General features: G+C 37.5%; 1 protein-coding gene across 1 annotated transcript in view; it reads left to right on the forward strand.

Annotated features, from left to right (window-relative positions):
- DDX10 (DEAD-box helicase 10) overlaps nucleotides 1-24,663 on the forward strand; it is a 156,274-nt gene that overhangs the window by 92,165 nt on the left and 39,446 nt on the right. The window contains exons 14-16 of the mRNA XM_079298709.1: nucleotides 3,364-3,477; nucleotides 5,540-5,701; nucleotides 19,476-19,532. Of these exons, the coding sequence (XP_079154835.1) occupies nucleotides 3,364-3,477; nucleotides 5,540-5,701; nucleotides 19,476-19,532 (333 nt within the window). The remainder of the gene's footprint in view (nucleotides 1-3,363; nucleotides 3,478-5,539; nucleotides 5,702-19,475; nucleotides 19,533-24,663) is intronic.

Below are 24,663 nucleotides of genomic sequence, written 5' to 3' on the forward strand. Positions count from 1 at the left end.
ATGTCAGAAATCACTGCCCTAACACACCAAAGATCCCTTCTTCCCCTGCTGAATATTGAAGTCATGTAGTTTAGAAAATTGTGTCTATGTCTGTGATGAAAGTGTTTTGATATCTAAGCCCATCTGGTCTTAAACTATGAGTCAGTCAGAGCACTGTCTGTGAAACTGAAAGAGCCTTGATAGCCATCAGCTTTGAAGTGTGCTCAGAAAACTAAACTACCAGTGCAGTGGAATGTCTGGCACCCACCAAAGCCTCTCTATCATGTCCTTCTACAGCTGGACAGGGAAGAGAAAATAAGGACCAGGAAAGATTGTGCAGCAAATATCACAGGCAAAACAGACTTAAATTAGAGATACTGAGGTTATTGTTAACAAAACCAAAGCAGGATAATGAGTAGTAAAACCAGACCCTGAAAACACCTTCTCCACACTCCTCATTCTCAGCTCTACCTCCTCCTCCCCAGTGGCATAGGGAGAGAGGGAATGGAGATTGTGGTCAGTTCATCACATGTTGTTCTTGTCACTGCTTAGGGAAAGGAGCCCTTCCCTTGCTCCAGTGTGGGGTCCCTCCCATGGAAGATGGTTCTCCCTGAACTTGTCCAACATGTATCCATCCCATGGGCAACACTTCTCTGTGAAGTGCTGCAATGGGGGTCAGTCCTTCAAGGACAGGCTGCTCCAGCATGGGTCACAGTCCTACCAGGAAACCTGCTCCAGCGTGGGCTCCTCTCTCCATGGGTCTGCAGGTCCCTGCAGGAGCCTGTTCCAGCAGGGGCCTCCCATGGGGTCACAGCCCTGTCAGGCATCCATCTGCTCCAGCCTGGGCTCCTCCATGGGCTCCAGGTGGATCTATGGCTCTCCAGGGGCTGCAGGGGCACAGCTGCCTCCCCATGGGCTGCACCAGGGGCTGCAGGGGAATCTCAGCTCCAATGCCTGGAGCATCTCCTGCCCCTCTGCACTGTCCTTGGGGTCTGCAGGGCTCTTTCTCTCACTGCTCTTCCCTGGATGCAGTTACATCTGTGCCATAACTTTTTTTTCCTCTTCCTAAATGTGTTATCATAGAGATTTTACCATCATTTCTGATGGGCCCAGCCTTGGCCAGCAACATGTTTATCTTGGAGCCAGCTGGCATTGACCCTGCTGGACATGGATAACGCTTCTGGCAGCTTCTCACAGAAGCCACCCCTGTAGCCCCCCCGTGTCAAAAGCTGGCCATGCAAACCCAATGCAGTATCCTGATAAAAACCACAGTTTAATTAGCTAGAGAATGTGTAGTGTTTTATACTCAGACTTTTTTTTCTGCAGGTTTTTAAAAAAATGTTGATCCCTTTGTGTGATGGTACACAAGCAATGTTATAAGTCTGTCCAGATTCTCCCACTGATCTTACACTATGCTTTTTGAGTCTATAGTGAGGGAATTTAGCTTCCCAATTTTTTCTTCTCCTCCTCTTGTTCCTTTTATTTGTTTGGAAATTTTGTACTCTCCCATTTTTTCCCCATTCAACTTGGCAATATCAAACTCAGAGGAAGGAGGAGGGAGTAAGATACAACTGGAAATGTTGTCTAGGTGTGCATGTAAAGACAGCTCTTTGGATATTTGTGCTCCTTAGCTGGGAAAACTCTTTTTTAAACCAAGAAATGTAAACAGCTGAAATTCATGGTTAAATATAATTTTGCAAACTACCTATTCAATCATATTTCAATCTTACAGTAATTTTTTTTTATAGTAGCTTATTATATTGATATCAATAATATTGGTAGTGGAGAAATAGAGGACTGTTTAATAAAGAAAGAAAGCCAAAAGCAGCTGCTGAAAAAAAATGCTGTGGAAGTGAATACCATGTACCTTGAAGAACATCTCTCTTTAAATTCTTCCTCTGAACAGCTCCTGTTGTTCTACTAAGTAGTCTGTATTTTGAGGTAAGGGTTTTATGCTAATGCAGATCTTGAAACAATTTGTGTTTATAGGATAAGCAGCAGTAATGAGGGAGTAGTGTAGTTTTTTGTGCTGTTGTAGATGTACCTAACCAGTGGTAGCTGCAAAAACTGTTTGACAATACTGAGGACAAAAGCACTGCTATAGTTACTATTTTCTATAATAGATACAATCATTACTTGATATCACAGCACACTAGCTGTCACAAGCCATTTTTTCTGTTAGAAGGACTATAATTTTTCTCTTTTATAGTTCATATTTCAGTGCATTAGTGTGCTGACCATAATGACAGTGACTTTCTGAGTTAATGTTTTTTGCTTCCTTTTATAGTGGATTTTGTATAGAAAACTGATTAAAATGACCAAAATAAAAAATGGAAATGAGAAAAAGTTCAGTTTTTCCTTTTTCTTTCTGGTTGCTTTGACTGCTTTCTGTTATTTATTAGAAGTTTAGACAGCTTAGTGACTGTTTTTCACGCACTTTTTCCTGAGTAGTGAAGAGATTGCAGTCTTTATGAGATGATGAATGAGTTGTGGGCCTTCTCCACGTATTCCTTCAGAATAATTTTTTGCTCTAAAATAGTTTTTGCAATGTCAGTTCCTGCTTAAAATGTCCTCTTGTATTGTACCCTGGTAGATGTTGGAACACGTTCAGCCTTTGTTCTTGAAAGGGCAGTTCTTGGAAGAAGGGTTGGGGGTGGTGAATCTCCACATTCTTTAGTTCCATGATGTTGCCACCAGATGAGTGTCTTGGGGAAACTTATATAGGCTAGGATTTCACAAGTTCTGTGGATTCATTCATTAGTTGCTCTGGTGTCTTCATTTTTTTTCACTACTTTCTTTTATGATGCCAGAAACTTCTGTGACATTTAGATGGTATTTAAATCCAGGTTTGGTAAACACCTCCTGGATGAGGTGTTTTGTCTCTGCAAGAGACAAAAATTATGAAGTAGGAGTATTCTTGCATGGCATTCATTGACACACAGATAACTCAGACTGGTTTACTGTGGTGCCTGAGGACAATGTGATGACAAGTGAGATGAAATTGGTATCTGATCAGTTATAGTTAATGGCTTCAAGTTAGTTATACTGTATTTCTTGTCCAATGAGGCTTGCTAGCAGCATAACCTGGTGAATCTAGTGTCCTTGTCCCTAAGAGGTTAGTGAGATTTGAATGAGCCAGATGTCCTGGCGCTGGCAGGATTTAAATTATGCTAAATTTTTATCTGACTAAATGAATTTCTGACGATACAACCTGCTTAAAATGCTTTTATGAAAAGGTTTGCTGGCTGATTTTTACTGGAAATTAGTCTTACTCATGTTCTAGGAATTAAATTTTAATACATCTAATTACTTTTAAGAAGGTTTGAAGTATATACTCCATGACTAGTAAAAAACTCATAAGAAAACTTACTTTCTTTTATGCAGACCACATCAAAATCAAAGATGAAGAAAAAAGTAACTAAGACCCAAGAAGCCAAAAAAATCTTGAAGAAGAAATTTAAAGTGAACACAAAAGTAGTTTTTACTGAAGAAGGAGAGGTAAGATCACTTAAAAGTAATTGTGTTTTGGTGGGAATTGAAGTTGTAGTTTCTATGAAGTCAAACATGTACTTTATATCTGTATAAAAAAGACACACTTCTAAAAAATGTGTGGTATTTGTAATTGACTTACATTTTGCTAAAGAGTTCAGCTTCTATTTAGAATTCTGTTCCATTGGGAAAAAGAGAAATGTTGAACACTGACCTTTTCTCATCTTTTTATGTGTAAGATACTTGTATGAGAGCTGTAAGTGGATGTACAGAACTGTATCTCTTTTCTGCCTATTATCTTCAATTTCAGGTGGAATCAAGAGTTTTATTCTTACAGAAATGCAAAACAAATTTTCTGTAGCTGTTTGCCTAAGCTCCCCAAAGTCTTGAGTTAATGTACTGGAATTAAAAGAAGAACCTGGTTTTCATCCCAGCATTCACTGTTTCTAGATTAAAAGTTTTGTTAGAAAAGCTAAGGAAGTACCAAATTTTGATTTACTGAGACTGACATAACAGTGCTTGAAAATTTGTCAGTTACTTGATTTGCTCTTTTAATAGAACAATGGAAAAATTTACTGACTTTACACTGAAAGGAACTATTATGGATGCTAGTCACTCTAGGGTTTCCCTGTGGAAATAACCTCACTAGCAAGTCCACATTCCATGAACTTTTCTGTCATTTGATTTCACAGCTTCACATGCTGTGCATGATGTTTTTCCTTTTCCAGCACTAAGATAAAAAGTAGGGCTTTTTTTTTTTTTTTCCTTTCTTTATAATTTCAGTGAGGCATAAACTGAAAGAGAGGTGACCTTTACAAGTGTATAATTTGCTTTTTTTTTTCTGACTCAGTAAAATAAAGCATTTTATATTGCAGGTGAAGGGAGTGCAGCCATATACATAATTACTAACATTAGACAGAATGTAAAAGGTTTCAGAGGTTGCCCCATTGACTGAAAACTACAATGTCAGATATTTTTAGACATTTAGAAGCTGTTGTCTCAACTTGCCTAAAACATTTACATATTAATTTTATTTATGCAATGAAGCAAAAAGGAGCAAGGATGAAGAGAAAAATAATCACAAAGTTTGTAGTTTGAAAAGCAGTACAATAGAAGAGGGGTGACATTTAAGGAAACTCAAAATTTGCATCTATGGATGTTGTTCTTGGCTTTTTTTCCCTGGGTTTTGTAAAATAGTGCTTTGGTACTTTACTATTCTATTCCACATGCTTCTCTTTAATAAAGTCCTCTAAAAATGTATCTTCCTAGAAAATACAAGTGCACAAACTCAATTTTACAAAAGGATGTGGAAGCAATGGGTTGGATTTATTTGTACCTGTTAAATAAACAGCCTGTGTGCTTTAGGGAGTCCCAAAGGTGTTTGGTTTTGCATTTGTACTGAAAGGCATTCTGTGTTTTCTGCCATGTACTTTCCTTTCAAGAGTTAGTGCTCTACCAATCCATGAGCAAGAATGATTTTGCAAGGACTTTCCCTTGAAGGTGTGTGCTCAGGCCACAAGGTGTAAGCTACTAGGTCATAAGATAGGTAGGGATGTTTTTTGATGAATGTGTAGTCTTTGTCTTGAATTTAGAGTTTCAGATATTTAGGGGAAGCTGGATGTGTTCAGTGTGTCATCCATCAAACATTTCCAATACAGTCTTAGTATAATAATTGAAGAACCCTTCCAAGTCTGTTCTCCTTGTGTCCCTCAAACATGGACCTGCAGGATTTTTTTTGTGTGCTCTGGAAAAAGGCTTGTCTAATTTTCTCTTGGTTAATATGTTGGTATGTTGATTGTTTACATGGATTGTTTACAGGAAAGAGGACAAAATAAGAGAAGAGATTCAAGTGAATTCACTAAACCATAATGTGCTGTAATGGAGACATGACTTTAAAATAGTAATTTTAAACTGATTATGATGTTAAATAAGGTTTGTTGTTTCCTTTGCGCAGATGATCTTTTTATCTAGTCTGGAAAAAATAATGTATTGGAATATTTAGGGCACCGAAAGTGTGATCTGGAAAAAATGATTCTAACCATTCTTTTTCTTGCTGGCATCTCTAATTCAGTTAGTGCAGCAGTGGCCACCTGTGCAGAAATCCAGTTTGGCACATGCAGATGAGGAAGATGATGCCAGTGGTATCAACCTGGATAAAGCAAAAGAAATACTGCGTGAAGAAGACAAATTTGACAAAGAAGAATACAGGAAGAAAGTAAAGGAAAAACATAGGGTAAGTTGATTTCTACCTCAATTACTGAAGGACAGAAATACTCTGCTGTGGATTGCTCAGTGAAGAAAAATACGTAAATACATTGTGAAATAAGCATGTAGTACAAGTTCATTTAAATTCTTCAGTTTTCTTCAGGACTACACTGCTCACAGAAAAACTCTTGTAAAGTAAGTAGCTGATAGCACAAAGTCTTATTCAGCATTAAGTGTTGATACTAGTGGAGTTTCATTTACAACTTTAAAATTCAGTTAATTTAATAGGAGTATCTCTTTTTAAGAAGTATTCAGTGGAAGGGTTTGTTTCATCAAAGAAAGTATTATTAGGTATATGTCCTCTAAAACCTGCTGGCAGTGAAAGAGTATCTCTGAAATGTCTCTAGACTACCATTTGCTCAACATTTAGTATTACATTTCAGCTAGGCCAAAGTATTCACTTTTTGTGTGAGTGTTGTTAGGGCTATCACAATTTACTTAATGAATTACTCAAACTACATTACATGATTTTGGTTGTGACTTTAAACATCAGAGAGAAGCAGTCTGACTTCTCTCTGATGTTAAAAAACCTTTAAGTTGCAGACCACAAGTTTTCCAACTACTTCTCTATTACTTGTTATGGATCAAAGAAGGGTATTCTGACCTTGCTGTGTACCTGTCATATAGAACACAGCTGTATGTCTTTGAGCTCAGGGGTCATTCTGTTAGTGATTATGAGATGGATATGGCATTCTCCAGATGACACATACATGTAAGATCCCAGGATTATGTGTTGTTAAAGGTCTGATTTATACTCAAAGCTTCAGATTTCCAGTGTTAGAGAGCATTGTTTTATTGTCCTGCTCTGTAAATGCTGACTTAATTCACTTTGATTTTCCACTGATTGTTAGTAGTTAGTGCAAGTTCTTCCAGTGTTTGTGAGGGTTTAAATTTGAACAAAATAATTTGGAAGGAATTTGTGAAAGCTTCAAGCTTATATTTTGGCTATGAATTATCCTAGCTAATGTCAAAGCATGCTTCACACTTTTAATTTGAAAGTGTATTCCTATAGTCCTGTTGCAGTCATTTCACAAATACAGAATAATCTCACATCATCTTTAGGAAATGGTTGCCATTGATAGGTGAAAAGAAATAATGTTTGCTGTGCTCCAAGTGAAATAATAGTCAAGTTTACAGAAAACAATGCAATCAGATTTCAAGGATGCACTTAATGAACAAGGAAGTAGAGATTGAATCTGTGACTCTGCAATCAATCTGTTATTCACTAGCAGTGCATATACTTCAAGTAATGCTGTTGTAGATTTGACATCAGACTTAGATGATAAAATATTTCATCTCTTGGTCTGTTGACACAACTTCATTGTTATAGTGCTGAGGAGAACAAATGATGTTGACCAGATACTTGCCTGCATTGAAGAAAAATATTTCAGCTGTGGAGATACTATGAAAAGACAATGCCTCTTTTCAAAGCTGAATCAGACAAAATTAATAGTCAGGCCATATCAATGTCTTGGGTTTTTTTTGTAATTATGGAAATTGTCATATGTGAACCTTCTTGGCGATTAGTGCATAAGTGTTTTTCACACTCCACCTATTATCCTTTATGAAATGAAATAAAAGAAATACATGATAGTATATAAAAAAGAAGGAAATAGATTGAAAAAAAAAATAAAAAAGACCTCTGACATCCTGTGAAATGATTATCTGGTTTTAAGGGCTGCCATTCAGTCATTGCATGATTGACACCCATCTGACATTGTTTAGATTTTTTAATTTGAAACTTTACATTGAGGTGAAAAATATATCATATGTAAATTTTCTATACATAATGAAGCATTCAGTTATCTGATTGTCATTAAATTTTTTGAAATAGTCTTATAATAATGGTTTAGAGCCCAAACATCCAAATTCAAATGAGATAGAACTTGCAAAGAAAGAAGGGGCAGGAAGGTGATAGGTTTTACTCTGGTAGAACCTCATTTGCCTTCCCACTGTCTTACTGACCTTGTGCTTAAAGATGAACCTGTCTCCTCAATACAAAAGGCATTCAGGATACCAATTAATTTCATGTATTAATTAATACAGGCTATATATGGTAAGGCTGACATACAGATTGATTCTCTTGCTCTTCCTTATTACTAAGTCATCCATTTATGTTTGAGTTTCTTGACAGTCAACTGCTGCTGATTAGGAAACAGCTGTAGTAGTAATTATAGGGAAAATATGCTGAGCCCTGCTCTTTTGTCTCATCCAAGGAGAGCCAGGCATACCTCCTTTCTCTTGGGTCATCTTAAGCTGGTCCAGTGATCAGAAGATGCCTTCTTTTTGTGATTGATGAAGAAGCTATAGTTACTTGGTGGAGAAGTTACTACTTAATTTTTTCATTGCCAGAAAATGTGCAATTTCTAAAATTCACACTGTAGGGAGAAGGTCTATGGTATAATTCAGAAATCACAGATAAGGGTCATAGAGAAACATTATTTTAGCCATTTCAACCATTGTTTTTTTACTAATGTTTTTGGAATTTATTGTTTTGCTGATGGAACATGCCATCTTTCCTTCATTATCAAAAGAATGCCAGGGGAAAATTTGAACTGCCTCACAGTAAATGAGTTACATGGCCATTTTCACAGTGACTTCCCAATGGTATTTAATGGTATTTAAAAATTCTCCCACCTTTTAAGATTTCCCTTCTCAAAAGATAATTGCTCAGCTGCAGATATTTGTTGAGTTTGAATCTTTGGTTACATCTCAGTGATATGAGAGAAGAACTGTTCCAGATCAGGTGCCTGATGATTGGCTGAATTTGCTATTAAAAGTTTGGTTGTTTATGTAAGCCTGACAGGCAACTGGTGCAAGTTACTTCACCCTCAGGGAGAGGGTGAAACCTAAGAGATGAATATTCAAGTGTATTACCAGTAAAGGATATGAGAGCAGTAAAAAGACTAGGAGTCTTTATTTTCATGACTTTGGATGTTATGTAAGTGTGGATGTCTTAGTGCCCTTTCTTGTGTCATTGAAAGAAGAGTTTTTTAAAGTCACATACTTTAATCCCATCTTATATATCCCTTTGCTGGCATTCAGCAGAATCCTTTATACTAAGTTTTAAATCCATCACTTGTGACTGTCATTGCTTCTTTTTAAATCCTCTGTGCTTCACTGTAAGCCAAAATACATCGTGTCGTAACATGAACTCTTATCTGACCTGTCCTTTCTGCAGTAATGCTAATTATTTAATTCCCATCTTTGTTTAAATTCCCTTCCTACGCGCAGACTGCTGAAGAACTTTGTCCATTTGACATGTTCAGATGTGACAACTCACCGTTTCTTGGTTTTCTGCCTCTGAATTTACTGCTGAATTCTCCTACAACTGTCCTTTTCTGAGTTTTTTCAAAAAGCCATGGCTGAATCTTTCCTTTCTTCTTTTTCTTCATTTTTCATCTTTGCCTAATGTTTCCATCAACTTAACTTTCTTCTATTCCTTCACTTATATCAAGTTTCAAATATGTCTTGATTCATATTTCCTCTTCTTAATTCCTTTTCTTCCTTACTGCAGCTAATACCTGGTGTGGTTTCCTGGTGTATGTGGCAGTCTTTTTTTCTTTTTTCTTCTCTTTAAATCAATTTTTCAAACATGCTAAATTTATTAAAGTTATTAAGATTGGCAGCCCACTAGAGACAAATGCATTTTCATTCTGTAGATACCAAATGTAGCAGTCTGATACATGGTTATGTATATGTAATCATAAAATCCCCTCAAGCTGAATGTGTGTTAATACCTGAAGTCTCTACATTGGCTTTGAAATGGTGACTTACAATGACAAAACAATTTGCAGAAGGCTATAAATGCAGATGTTATTTCATCCAGGTTTTTTTATCTGGCAGGTGGGTTCAGGTTTTGATTTACATAATGAGTGGATGTAGAAAAAGCAGTGTTTTCATAAACTTATATTTTTTATAGGTCATTTTCAATTTAGAATCCCTTACTTATAGTTTCTGCAGTATAATCTTGAAGATTAGAGGTCTCTGAGGAAAAAAAGTGAACTTCTTAAAATCAAAACATCCCCAAAAAAGCTTTTCTTTTTTTTTTTTTTTTTTTTTAAGGGAGCATGGCATGTAAATGTATTATGAACTTTCCTTGCAAAACTGTTTCTGATGAAGAACAAAACTATTCAGAAAGTATCCACAGGCCATTGCTTTCAAATCCATTTGTGAATATAATTTAAATGAGCAGCTTTCTGTATGATCAGAAAAAGGTTTTGATGCATTCATGAGATGCTCGGATTAGAAGAGTTGTGTGTTGCAGTGCCTTAAGGCTTGTGGCAACTTGCAAAGCATCTACACTATAATTAGGTTTTCTTCATGAGTCTCACATTTTATTATGCTCTCCTTCCTCTGCAAATATGGAAGGACTGAAAATCAGATGGATAAAAGTAAATAAAACTCTGAGGTATAATTGTAGTGTGATTAATGCTTACTGAAGTTCTGGAAACAAATTTTAGTAGTTGAGCACAAGGATAGGACAGTAACACCGATCAAGATGATGTGAAAAGAATTCTGCATTAATGGCTATTTAATGACAGCCATTTGAAATGTATAAAATGTTATAAACATCAATAAAGGGAAAAGTGAATAAACTATTCAGAACATGTTTTGGCACTCCATTTTTCAGGTTTTCAACTGAAAAGGCTGTGTTGTTAGGAGGAAAATAGTGGCAGAGAGGGATTCATCTCACTTCTTAATAACCTCTCTTTGCCTATACTAACTCAGTCTCAGAAAAATGCTCATTGGTGCTGAAGGAAAAATGAATAAGGGCCTTATTTCTTACCTCTCTTTCCCAGGAGTAAGATATGTTGTGAATTTTGAATTATAAATGTGAGAAGAAGGCTAGAAATATTTTTTAAAATATAGTTTTATTTGGCCAGTATTAGTGGCAGTCCAGCTGAGACTGTCTTCAGGGGTCTGATACTGTAAGATGCAGTAGTTCTGTACCTCCCTAGAAGACCTTAAACAAATATATTTATAGAGAGATGACTCAGTTAGACTGCGGGTGACAGGGGATCTTTCAGAAGGTACTGCACTGTACCACAAGTCTGTATTTTAAATGGAATATATACTTCCTGTTTTTGAGACTGCTTGCACAATCTTCCAGGGATACTGATGTTGCTCAAAGGAATTTGAAGATATTTTGTGGCCCTTGTGCCACTGAAATGATCTTGATTTGTACCACTTGAAGTTTATTTGTTTATATATGTTCTCAAAGTTTTGTTTATGCTGTTCCTAATTCAGTAGAAAATGCAGAATTATTTTAGAATCTGTACTGGAACAGAATACCTCTCTTTGGTTTGTCTCCTGCACCCTAAATGCATTTGTTAGTGGCATAGTGCATAATTTTGATGAGAGGTATTATGATGAGGAGAATATACATTATAATGAGGAGAAAATACTGCAATGTTTTACCCTTTGTGTGTTTGCTCTCCCAAATGTTATTACTCTATGAACCTATTTTCAAGGCTGAAAGAGAAAATTCTTTGTACCAGACTTTATGTAAGGACTATCATAAAATGAATAGCTTTCAATTTCATAAACAGAATTTTGAATTCTGATTAAAATTCATTTTTGAAAATGGGCAATTGCAGATTGGTAAGGGAAGCCACATCCCTTGGGCTGGAACTCAGGAAGTTTCATCTGCAGGTGTTGATGAAGCCTGCTGCTGTTCAGGCTGCAGAATGAGCCCCCTGCACGTGGACTGCACACAGGGGCACACACTAGACACTCTGGGTACCCACAGAGACAAGAGGGGCTGCACTCACATGAACATGCACAGCAAAGGCAGCACAAGCTTCTTTCTTCTTGTTGGCTGATAAAGTCTGATGTTTACCAGTGGGACTAAGATCTCACTCCTTTGATTGATAAGCACATTCATCAATACATTAAATAGCAGAGTGGACCCTAAATATGTCTCATTTCATACCTACATCATAGGGCCCTTGTGTAGTCACTGACCTTGGGTTTTTCTATGTACTTGTCTTTCTGCTTGTTCTCATAGTGCCTTTCAAGTATTCCATTTTAAGTTTCCTCTTTCCCATGAGGCTGATAAACATAGCTAACCTGTTTTCTCTTTTTCTTACCAGTTACAAAGTTCTGCGTGGACCTTTCCAAGGTTGTACTTGTGTGGTTCATCTGTCAGTGACTGATGAGTTCACATCTTTTGCTACTTACTTACTGTTCATTAGGGTTACTGTATTTCATATGCACTTTATTACTGTATTACTTTTTCTCCTTCTTGTCTTTGTATCAGTTGTAACAGGATATGCTTACAAAATTACAAATTACTAATTTTTACATTCAGGGCATCCCTACCACCAGTATATCTCAACTGCACTGCATTCCTTGGGGTTTGCTTCCTGATGACATGCTGTAGCCTTCATCTCTCTCCAGCATCTGTCCCTGCCATGATCCTCACCTCATGCCTTGGCTGAGCTGTGGTCTGGATGGGAAAGCTCTTGGGGGAGAGCACCTTTGGACATACTCCTTCCTTTGGCAGCCCCATTCCAAATGGAACTCTAGGCTCCACCTCCCTGCTTTTGCAAGTGATTGCTGTTGATGGCAGAGTAGTTGTGATTTAAATATATTTGGTTTATAGTTTTATAAAATAATTCTAAAAGTTGTAGTGTATTGTAATAAATCATTGAATACCATATATCATGCTCAGGAAATGGAAAAGACTCCCAGGGTTTTTCTTTAATTTATAAAATAGATGTTATATAAACAAGCCATTCAATATGGTTGAAGATAAATGCTCCATGAAAAACAGTACTTTTAGTTTGAAATCAGCCATTAGATTAATTCTGAGGAAAGGCTGCATCATATTTCCAAGGAAGTAATCTGAAGGGGTAAAAAAATTGCAGTGCAGGATTATGCTCTTTATTAAGTAAAGCACCTGACTAGTCCTACACTTTGAGGTGGAATTTGTCAGATTACCATGTGTACAGTTGGTTTAATGTGGTAATGAGTAAGTAATGAGTAAGAATGACAAAATTCTCTCACATAAAGAATATGTCAGTGTAGGAGCAAAATACAAAGGGGAGGTTACTGCTGAGATGAGCACTCAGCTGAACAGCACAGGAAGGTATAAATGGAGAGATGTGTAAAATAAATCAGAGTATTACTTTGTTAGAAAGCCTGTGTGAGCCCTTCCACAGCTTTTGTGTGCAGGCCGTGCTGCTGTTCTGCTCCAGATGCACAGCTATTAAGATAAGGGGGATGGACACTGAGAAGAGGGTTGACAAGCATCCTGTTTCAGCCTTAGCAGCATCATCCATCGGGTCTCCCTGTAGTGCCAGTGAAGGCAAGGGCTTGCTTGTTTATCTTTCACTTCAATGGCTGAATGGGCTACACTTAGAGCTTGAAGTGTCCTTGGGTGTTTTCTAAGGGTATTGCAGCAAAATCAGAGTTCTTGACCTCATCTTATTGATGTGAAAAACAAGAAAATGAGATCACAGGTAACAGAATATTCTGAATTGAAAGGGACCCACAAGGACTATTGAATCCAGCTCTGAAGTGAATGGCCCATATGTCAATTGAGTCCCCAGCCTTGGTGTTATTAGCACCAGGCTTGAACCAACTGGTTTGTGTGCACACTAGTCAGATGAATGCCAGGAAGACAAAGCTGTGGGTGGAGGCTGAAGTCGTTTAGTCATAAGCTTGAAGTGAGCCTTTTCCAGCCCTAGTGCTGTAAGGGAGCTTCCAAGCTGGGCTGCTTATCCAGCTGGAGGATGTAGGGGAACAACTGCCCAAAATGCTGACCTCTGTCTGTCAGGCTCTGTGAGGCAACCTTGCAGCTTGTGGCAGGAGCTGCACCCTTTGCTTGCTGAGGATCTCAGTACTGCTGGGCACCTGCATGACTGGGCACTGATATGTGCAGGGTTTTTTTACCTTCTCTCAGACCTGGTGTTTGAGCTGGGTGTTTCCTTATAGGTGGCTGCATTAAGACAGCTCAAGATCCTATAGATAATGAATTTTCCACTCTTAAATGGAATCATCCATTCAAAACCTAAAGCAGCCACAAAATGAGATAAAGAGCATCATTGCCCATTTTCCTCTACTTTTCTCTAAAATATATTAACATGGTTTGCAGTGTAATTTCAATTGATTTGTTGTTAAGATTTTAGTTCAGAACTTTAAACATTACTTTTAAACAGTGTTAATTAATTTCATTCATCACATAATTCTATTGAAACTGTATTTTGAATTGGTGTTACCTTTATCTGTCATTGTATGTATTTGTGTACATGTAGGTTTAGTCTCACTACTGCCACAGTAAAGAATTTCTTTATAATATGTTATCCAAACTAGTCTAAGTCTCTTTCAGTTTTAAACCTTTTCTCCTTGTCCTGCCCAATACATGCCATTGTAGAAAGTTCCCTTCCAGCTGACTTACTGCAAGGCCACAATTAAGTCTCTCCAGAGCCTTCTCCAGGCTGAACAATCCCAATTGTCTCAGCCTGTCTTCACAGGAGAGGTTCCCCATCCCTCTGATCATCTCCATGTCCCTCCTCTGGACTCAGTCCTACAGATCTACATGGCAGGTCCATGTCCTCCCAGAGCTGATGCAGCCCTGCAGGTGGGGTCTCACAGAGCAGAGGGGCAGAATCCCCTCCCTGGCCCTGCTGCCACCACTGGATGCAGCCCAGGACACGTTTGGCTTTCTGAGCTGGGAGTGCACATGTTTAAACCAACTCACTTAAAAGCTTTAGAAAAACTTTTCTATCCTTAAAACATACTCAGTGTGTTCAGGTCTAAGTAGGAAAGGAATAATTTTGATCTTTGTCTACTGGTTTCCTGTGTTGGTTTTGTTCCAAGGTTGTCCTTTTAAAGGTCAGTTTCTGCTTGCTTCTGTTTTCTTCTTTTTAATGAGAATGCCTTTTTGCTGCTGCCTCTAAGACTTCTTCCAGTGCTTATTTAATGTTTAAGATTGTCCCTGTGCTGTTTTTCACATGCCTCTGATGCCTATTCTGTGTTGCCTTAAATTGGTGATTACTAGGTATTTCAATTTTCCTGACTTTAAAGTAAACATCAGCTTTACAGATGAGGCTTACATTTTTATGTTTATATAGTTTGTTGCTTAAAGAGATTATTTAATAGGTTTCTAAAACCAAACACTGAGATTAAAAAAAACTCACAACAAAACTTTTTTCCTGAAGATACTAAGATTTGTTTATTTAATAGCAACCAATTTTGTACTTAATTTCCAGATTTTTTTTAAAAATAATAATCAAAGAAATACTAGTAAGTTGATTCAGTTATATCTTTAAGCTAGGAATGTTAGTTTGTTTTGGTGGTTGGAGAAATGCTTGCATGTTTTCTAGTCTCTGTAAGGAGAAATATTAAACTACATAGCAATATAAATGTAGTGATGGCCATGAGCATGTAAACAATTCAAGCTTGGTATGAAATCTTGGAGTAGAAAAAATGTGGGAAACATGTTTATTAAATCAGTTTTCAGAGTGCATTTATGCTTCAAAATTTTGGTGGAAACCTGCACTTGGCTATGGCAATGCCACTATATGAGAGCTGCCCTGAACTTTTGAACAACTCTGTGCTCTGCAGCACAACTGACTGAATTGAGCTGTGTCCCAGTGAAATAATAAGGCATAGTTGGAGACCAAGACGTTGTATCAGATTCCAGTATTGACCAACATGTGTTTGCAAATGACAGACAAGTTTTTACAGGCCATGGATTTGTTCCAGAACTTGGTCATCTGTAAAGATCTGTTGTGTGGTAGACCATTACCTCAGCTGCTAAGTAGAATGGGTTGGTAGCTCCAAAATCTGGCATCAATATGTAAAGGAATAGTTATTAAAAATCTGGTGTTAACATGATGGGTCAAAACCTGAGGGACTTCTTGGATATTTAAATAAAAATACTCCAGAGGACTCAGATGAGCATGACATTTTTACAGGAAATAGATTTGCCACAGGCTTTTAAAATGCTCTCAGAGCTAAATATGCTGTAATACGCATTAGTTGTGTTGAGGGAAACTTCTATTTGCCTTCAGGTAAGGAAATAGAAGAGGTCAGTGAAATTTTAAAGGGTGGAAAAACTGCAGCTTATCGCCAGCTAAAATAATTTATTGAATGTAAATCTGACCTATGCATTAATTCTTTAAAAGAATAAAAGGAGATTTTTATTGTACAAATTTTTTACATGTCAAAAAAGCTAAAACAAAAACTACTGTATGGAACAAAACTGTTCATAATAGAAATAAATGCTGTATTTTTTTAAGCTCTCTATTTATGTATGTTTCACATGTTGCTGTCCTCACCAGCTAAAAAGAGCTGCCATGCTACTGTTCATTAGTTTTTGTCTCAAGTTGAGAACATGGAATGTAAATGTTAGAATATTTATTTGTGTTTGAGTTTTAAGAATTAAATAGGGTATGAGTTTTTGTTTTTAAACTCAACAATAGAAGGAGGGGGAAATTAAATGTGAAAAGAGGTCAGTGGTAGACTTCTTAACTTCACAGTTAAGAGCAGTGAGTACTTCTTCATATATTAGACATGGCTTTATCCATGGTTTGGGCTTCTTTGAGGCAGAGCTGTTTCTGTTGTCAGTTCTAGTGCAGAAAAGGTAGAAGGTTTGCAGCTCTTCTTTAAAACCAAGTGATTTAGCCATATTACATGATGATGACTAAAAATTTTCATCCCTTTGATTACTGAGGTTGCAGCCATCCTTTTTAAGAAGCTTTGTAAGTGTGAAGAAAAAATAGATATTTTGCAGGGAGTTTTAAAAGCTCACCAAGAAGGTCTCTGAACTACATAATACTATTAATGAAAAACTAAATGAAAATAATTTAATACTAGCCAGTGCACTGTGAGTTTGTGGAAATTAGATGTATAATGAGTTGTATTTATATATTTTTATCAGAGCAGAACCAGGTTTGTAAATATGTCTGTGGAATACACTGAAATTTCTACATGGCTTTTCACTTGAGTGTTCCGATTAGTAAATTAACATGTCACAAATTAAATGGACCAAATCCTTTTATGACCATAAGTTAAAACAAGAGATTCAGTTTGGATTTATGGGGAATTTTTCTGTGTGAGAACAGCCAGGGTGTGGCACAGGCTGACCAGAGATGATGTGCAGTCTCCAGCCTTGAGATTTTGAAATGGCTGGATGAGACCCTGCGCAGCATGACCTCACCTCAGAGCTGATTTTTGTGTGAGCAGGAGGTTGGACCAGAGACCCCCTGATGGCTCTTTCCAGTTGGAATGATCTTGTGACCCTGTGAATGCCCAGTGTTGTTTAGAGTGTGTTAGTGTCAAGCAGCAGAAGCAGACCTGATTAGGACATTGGCTTCTGAAATGCCCTCCTAGCTCCAGCTCAATGCCAACATACATGCACTCTGCAAAATCTGCTTTTGTTTTTCACTGACAAGGATCCAAACCCTTTCTCCCTGCTGCTTGGGAAAAAAAAGGAGGTCTTGACAGCATCTCCTGGTGATTGCTTCTCTGTCTTGTTTTTCTCTTGTGCTCCTTGTTTCAGTCTCTGGACCTATTAACTTTAGAATCTTTTTGTGTCTTCACTGTTCCTTAGAGACTAAAGTATATAATGCTGTCTGTGTACTCCTCTTCTGTGTCCTTATGTCAATCTTCTGCTTTCATAGCTGTCTTCTCAGTGCTCTGTTATAAATCCCTTGAGCAGGAGCTTTGCTGCTATATTCGCTCAAGCCTGTAGCTGTAGTTAAAACACTGACATTTCATACAGCATAGAATTTTTCTATCCAAAATTTTGTAGACTGTCCAAGTCAAAAGCTGCTTTGTGACATATGGCATATTACTTTCTAGCTGTGTTCTGTCTGTTTTTGAGGGGTAAAGTTTGAATATTACCACAGTCTTAGCAGAAAAATGACAGAACCTCAATGGCTACCCCAGAGAGTGGAGAATATGCAGCTAAATCATTTAAAGCAGAGGGAATAGAAAGCTTAAGTAAATAATTAGAGAAGCATAAGTAAAAGTAATCAGAAACTTACATAAATTTGACTTTGGAGAGAAGGGATCATAATATGGATGATCATGTTATGAACATGATGCATAAATCTACTTTGTTGGAGGAACTGCATGTAGAACAGTCAGTACTTGGCCTGATGGCTTTTGTTGTCCCAAATGATGCACTTCTGGCCTTACATATAATTTTTTGTCTTCTTTATACTTTAACATATCTGAAATACTAAGACAACTGTGTTGTATGTCTACAGTGGTTTTTTTTAGTTGTTGTTGTTTTTGTTTTTTTTTTTTTTAGGTTTTTTTTTGGGTTTTTTGTTTGTTTGTTTTTTTTCCATTTCACAGCATGCATTTTAGACCCTGGCATGTAACAGAGTGTATTGAGTTGTTTGAGTCAGACAGCTTTGCACAAAGCACTGGGGAATTATTTCATTTTGATTTGGAGAGAAGAGGTTGACTTATGCAGAAAGGGATTTGAAAATAAGCTAAAACTTCTGTAGTTTGGGCAATTGGGAGAACAGAAAATGTCACATAGCTGGCAAATGTCTCAAAGGCCCCTGAATTTAGATACCAGTTTTGAAAATCTTGATAGCTATGTTCTCTTTTTCCCATGTCTGCAGTCAAACACTACTTTTCCAGACAACTTTGTGTGATACCTACCAGAATGTTTTGGCAGCATCATTGTGATGAAATGACACCAGGACTGCTGAAGCTGTAGCTTTCTTCTTGCTCCCATGAGTGAGCTGATATGTAACTGCTCTTCAGCCTTCTCTGTGCTGAAGTGCTGATCCTGGACTGATGTTAATGTCTCTTTTTATGTGGACTCAACTCTAAATGTACTGATGCCAGGTTGGCCTATATTGCTCAGAGAAAGTGAGTTGAATTTCAGGAACATTTTTATGTTAGTATTAAGGAGTTTCAATGCCATCATCAGCATCACTAAGACGAGAAGAGGGAGCCATGGGCTTTTCTAGAGGATGTGTTCTCATGTGAATTTTTGTCCTTTCCTTGTGAAATAAAGAATTTAAAGGATGTTCAATTGCAAGGACCTGACAGTATAAATTAGAGGTAATATTTCAGTTGGTGGAAGAATAAACAGAAAAGAGCAATAAATGTCATTTGATTTAAGTATCTTGGGCACTTCTATTTGCTGACAGATCTAGCAGGCAGCTTTGGATGAGTTTTATCACTGCATTTAGATCATTTTCCTGTAGCAGAATCATTTTGGTTAAGAGAACTTGTTATGGTTTCTGAATCAATGCAATTACTAAGCAAATGCTTTTGTAAAGTGTTTGTTGGTAATGGAGATCTGAAAGGGGGAAGATGTTTTAGCTTTCACTCCCTGGTTACTTTAGCAATTCCAAGTCAGGAAAATTTTCATTTTAGTTTGTTAAGTGGATTTGATTTCATTTTGAGTCACTGAGAAATAAGAAAAATTGGATTTCTTAGTACCATTTTGACTACCTTACTTTACAGACAAATACTAACTCTGTTAAATTATTCAGCTGCTTTATTCCTTTAAGAGTAATAAGTCTTGCTAATATATGAACTTCAATCATTCTTGTAGTTTTATGATTTCCTTTAAGAGCAAGAAGAATGAATAGTATCTCATTCAGATCTTTCATTTATTGTTTTCAATAACATGTAGGGTGAATGCCACCAATCTAATATGTATGTATTAAAAATACCTAAGTGGTTCAACATTAATCTTAAAATACTAAAACAAACAATGCCGGTGTTTGCTTTAAAACTGTACATCTTGTTTATTCCAGGAGAAGAGGCTAAAAGAAAAAGCAGCAAGAAGAGAAGCCAGGAATAAGAATGCACAGGTAAGGGGTTTTGTTGTTTTGATCAAGCTACTGGTTGAGATTTGAAACAGTTTTTCAGTTGTTTCATGCCTTTATTTAATAAGCAGTGTTGTGATTAACTGCTCTTTAAAGGCATTTTCTGTTTGCTGGTCTTTTCTTACTCCCTTGCTCTGATATGGTTGTAATAACTTGGTGTAGAAGGATTCTGATAAAACAGGAAAATATATGTTGGTGTATGTTTAAATACATAAAATGTGTGGAAGCCTTTTGGAATTTCATCCTCTTCATTATGTATATCAGGTGAGTTGCAGTTTCAGCTGAAGTACTGATGCCATTTTTTCTCTCTGACTCCAGTCATGTTTATAATTTGCAGGCAGTGAGATTATTTTTTTTGCGTGCCAAAACTCACTCCAACCTTTTTCTGCTGAACTTTTTATAAAATAGCAGGTATTTACATTGAAGTTCATTCCTTACCCTCATTACCCCAAACAAAACCTGTGTTATCCTTTTGTTCATGTGTGTGTTACTAATTTCTTAGAGGTTGTTCTAGTTTTTCATGTTGCTTGGTTTGCAATAAACTGGGGTTTCATTCAGCTGCAGTGATTTTCTGGAATATGGACATGGTGATGTTTGACACTGCATCTACTTTTGCTACACAAGAATAGTCACAGTTTCTTCTTGACAGTTGGCAAATATCTTACTCCCTTGAGAAAATCAATAATGCTCTTTGTCCAATTTTTGCAAGCTGGCTGTGCTCTGGGAGGCTTAAGTTTAGGAAGATGCTTCATTGTGTAACTCTGAAGTAGAAAGTAATTACAGTTTCAGATGAAAAGCCTAGTTATGCTAAGTTTTAAGTATGATTCTGCCTTCAAAGATGGCAAGCTATGAGAGCTGTTGGCATCATGACTCCCCAATCAAGCAATAGAAATTTTCTGCCTGTAATTGAATGTCTGAAGATGCATACTTTTTGATGTATTTAGAAAGCATTTTAGGAAAATTATGGAATGAATAATTAACAAACATCTTAATAAAGGGAGAAAACATTGATCAAATCAGGCTGTATCACATTCATGAATGCTGCTTGTTAATTTTGCCTCTTTTTAAGGAATAAAATGTTATTGAGCAGCTGTGGAAAGAAATCCTTTTCTTTCAAAATGAGCTGCTTGTTGATGTACATATCCTATCCTGTTCTTGGCCAGGAGAATGAATCTGTCAGTGCTATTGGAAAGTGAATGAAGTTGATCTCTGTTGAGGAATGATTTGTGTGTGGGAGGGATTGTGTGTCTGTGGGCATGGTATGGGCTGAATGTGGAGCCTTAGCCCAAGCACACAACTTTATGCACCTCTGGCTGTCTTCTGTGCAGCACTTGCACATCGATAGCTGATCTACTCTTCTGCTGGTCTGTGTGAGATTGGCACATGCTCTCCTTGGGGGTACCAGCTGTGCAAACCTGCTATTGCTTTGACTTCATTTTATTCCTGCATCACTTAGCTCACTCTCTGCAAGAAGGTGCAAGCCTCAGGAGCTGACATACCTCCTTGATGAAAACTCTTGGGCTTTTTCTATTGTTTAGAGGCTGTTCTTGCCAGAACTCTGTGCAGCCAAGTCCTGTCATTTTCACTGTGGCTCATTTCAGGGAAAATGCTTCCACTGGGAAAGGCTGCCAGCTTGGACCTGGGCTGTTCACGCCTGGAAGTGGAAGGGAGCAGTAGACAGTAGATAAAGGTGCCAGTTTCTGTCTGCTGGGTGTCTGAGGAATTAATTAAGAGCACTACCTGCTTTACAGGATCTAGATGTAAAGCCATAGTAGTTGAAGCTCTCCATAATCTGTGTGGAATATGACTCAAGCAGCTCCTGCATGATACCCAGGGGAGTAAAGAAGGAGGACACAGTAAAACGCAGAAACTAATGGAACCAGTTTAGAAAATATATACTCCCTAAATCAGGAGTTCAAAAAACTGTTAAGATTTTCACTACTGCTTTCAAAATATGGCTTGTCACCTGCTTACTTTGTCATACACTACTCCTTTGGTAATTAGTAATGTTTTCTTGAAAGGGAAAGCAATAAGGAGAGCCAAAAAAGTATAAAATATATTTTTAGCTGTGTTAATGCAGTTTAGCAACTGGAGAAAAGGACTAGATCAACAATTGTGAGTAGCCAGTCACTTCAGAGCAGCTGTGGTCATAATTTGTTTTGCACATCTATCTGCTTTATTCCCTTGTTAGTTTTATTAACTGTAAATGTAACCCTCAGGTTACAAAGTCCTTGGGGTACAAAGTATTATTTTGCTGTATTATACTATGTCTTTCACTAGTACACAGCCACAGGGTCTGACATGACCAAAATTGTGATTTACTTTCCTATTCTTAGTATTAAATATTAATTATTTGTGAACTTATGAAAAAAAAAATAGAAAAACCACAGGAGAGAAGGATGCCCTTCCTTTTCCACTGGTGCTGCAGGAGCAATTGCAGGGAAGATTTTGCTCAGCCTTTGTTGTGCTGGGACAGACCAGGCTTGCTGCAGCTGGAACTGATTAACCAAATTCTGGCATGCTCTGCTGAGTGTGCCTGAGCAGGAGATGAGTAGGTAGCTGCAGTGTTATTGACTCCACCTTGGATAAATCTCCATGCAATAAATAAACTGAGTAAAAAGTGAAGACTCGTAAAGGATGCTTTGACGAAAGTATTTCTAGGGATTTATGACCATTAATTAAATTTTCATGCAAAAAGCTGTGTGAAAAGAGACAGAAGTCTTCTCATATATTCTTATTGAAGAAAAACTGGAAATTTAGAGCTTTTTTTGATCACAAGATGTTTAATTGTCTCTCATTTTATTAGAATTTGATGTATTTACAAATGCAGTGCTTTAAGATGAAAGAAGCATGTACTTTATCCTCACTTAGTATTGATTAAATTACTGCCCTCAAGCCCTCAAACAAATTTTGATACTGTTTACTTGCAGATAGTCTGGAGAAAATTAGGCAAGAAGTATTTTTTTTGAGCAAAAAGTAAAGCACTGAGCAGCAGCAGTGGCTTCAGCTGCCCCGGGACAGGAGCTGGGTTGTACTCGGTGAGGCCAGGCTGTGCTCGTGGCTTTCCACTTTTTCTTCTAGAACCTACACATACTCATTTCTTAATCTGCATAAAGGACTTTCAGGTTTCAACCAGTATTTAAAGGTCCTTGCCCTGATAGCAACTGTTAGCTGCAATGAAGCTAAACAGGACTGTGTTTCTCTTTTAGTGATTTTAGTCTTTTGCTAGTCTGATGCCTTAGAGCACTTCTGACATATTGAGAATTATGAAGTCAGGAAGATTTTGCTTTCTTTTCTTTTAAAGGAAATTGTTTTTTGTAAGAAAGTAATTTTCTGGGAGCAGCTAAACAGGTCTGTGCTTCAAGTGGGGGGAGCAGAACAGGAGTCAGGAGAAAGTGCTTTTCTGTGCCCAGCACAGATATGCTAGGTCATCCTCAACTCCTCATCAGCTCCCAGCATTGTGCAAGAAGTGATAACTAGTCACTAAAAGGAGGCATTGATTGCTATCTGCTAGAAGTAATTTGGATGTCATCTATAAGCAGTGTCAGGAGGTAAAACTTGCTCAGTCATGACAGTTTGGTGCATTGATTCAGGTTTTGGCAGTCCTATAGCAGTTACACCATGCTGGTGTCCAAAGCAAAACAAAAACCTGAAAAAGCTCTGACTAGCAGAGCAAAAGCAGTTTATCCAACATCCATATGAAAAGTATACCCTGCTGAAAACTTAGAGAAATCCAACTTGAGCACATATTCCTTACTGAGATGTTTTTTCCTGTTTTCACTGGACATAATTGAGGATGAAGATTGTTACCCAGCTTCAAAACTGACTTGTGGAAGAAATCCAGGAGCTTGGTTGTCAGGGATGCTTTTTCTCAGGAATGAATACTTGCTGAATAATTGTATCACATTAAAAGATCAACAGCAACACCAGGATAATAAATATGCTTTAGCTTCTCTCCTCCTTTTCTCTCCTGTTCTCTCCCTAATATATTTTGCTCTTCCCACAGGAATTAGTGCTTGCATATGAGATTTTGCAAAATATATACTATATATCTAATTTTAAGATTTTTCAGAGTCACAATGAATCTTTCTTCTGTTATGAAAGAATTTATGTGAGCACATCCACAAAATACATGTGGGTGAGCAAGGGGCAGATACTTTTAGATAGGGCAGATTCAGGCATTGATAGCTGCCTAAATCATATCACTGCATGATACCTAATATAGCATTCTCTTTTCTGTGCCTTGTACCATACTCTATTGAGATTTTAACCAGAAAAGTACTTGAACCCACCATTTTGTTTTAATCACAGCACCCCCATGGAATTTAAGACACACTTGCCAAATAATGTATCTCAAGAAATCTTTGCACCATGTGGGAAAATTCACACAGGAAAGGGGAAGTCAAATCTGTTAGGTAGGTGTGTCTGATAATCCACTCATAGAAATAGACAATTCAGAATATAGTGAAAATTCTTCATCCATTGTGGATAATTCCTGTAGTTACTGGGTTTATATTACCTCTGTTTCTGTCTTGAATTTCCCCTTTCTTGGTATAGCCCGTGGCTTGTGCTTAGGCTGGAGATGCTGGATTCATTGTGAATGTGAACAGTAATTTCCACAGTGTGGAAAAAGAGGTTTACAGGAGTGAAGGAGGAATTTGATCTGTGTCTCCTGTGAATCCAGATTCACAAATCCCCTTGATCACTGCAGTTGCTGAGCATTCTTCTCAAAGTCTCGTGGGATGTCTGATAACTGCTGGTTAGTGCATTGTTCTGGATCACTTCTCATGACCCTCTCCTGGATGGTGTTGAGGAGGCATTGCTTTAGAGCAGGGTTTCAGGGCCAGATCATTCTGAAGTCTGGAGAATTTTGAGATTGTGGAATTGTTCTTAAGGAGGAGAGAGTTTTGTGCTGGTGTAGCCTCAGAACAGGCTGTGTCTTGTCACTGCTGTTTGACAATCACTGCAAAAGTCTTTAAATTATTCAGCATCAAAAATTATTTTTGATTATGAAAACCTTAAAGATCAGCAAAAAAATAGGTGATGTTAGTCTACAAAAGCATCCAGTATGTTCAGTGTGGGGAGCTTACAACTGAAATTACCATGTCAGTTTGAT

This window comes from Erithacus rubecula (genome assembly GCF_903797595.1).
Source record: "Erithacus rubecula genome assembly, chromosome: 1".
In the NCBI taxonomy this organism is placed as follows: domain Eukaryota; kingdom Metazoa; phylum Chordata; class Aves; order Passeriformes; family Muscicapidae; genus Erithacus; species Erithacus rubecula.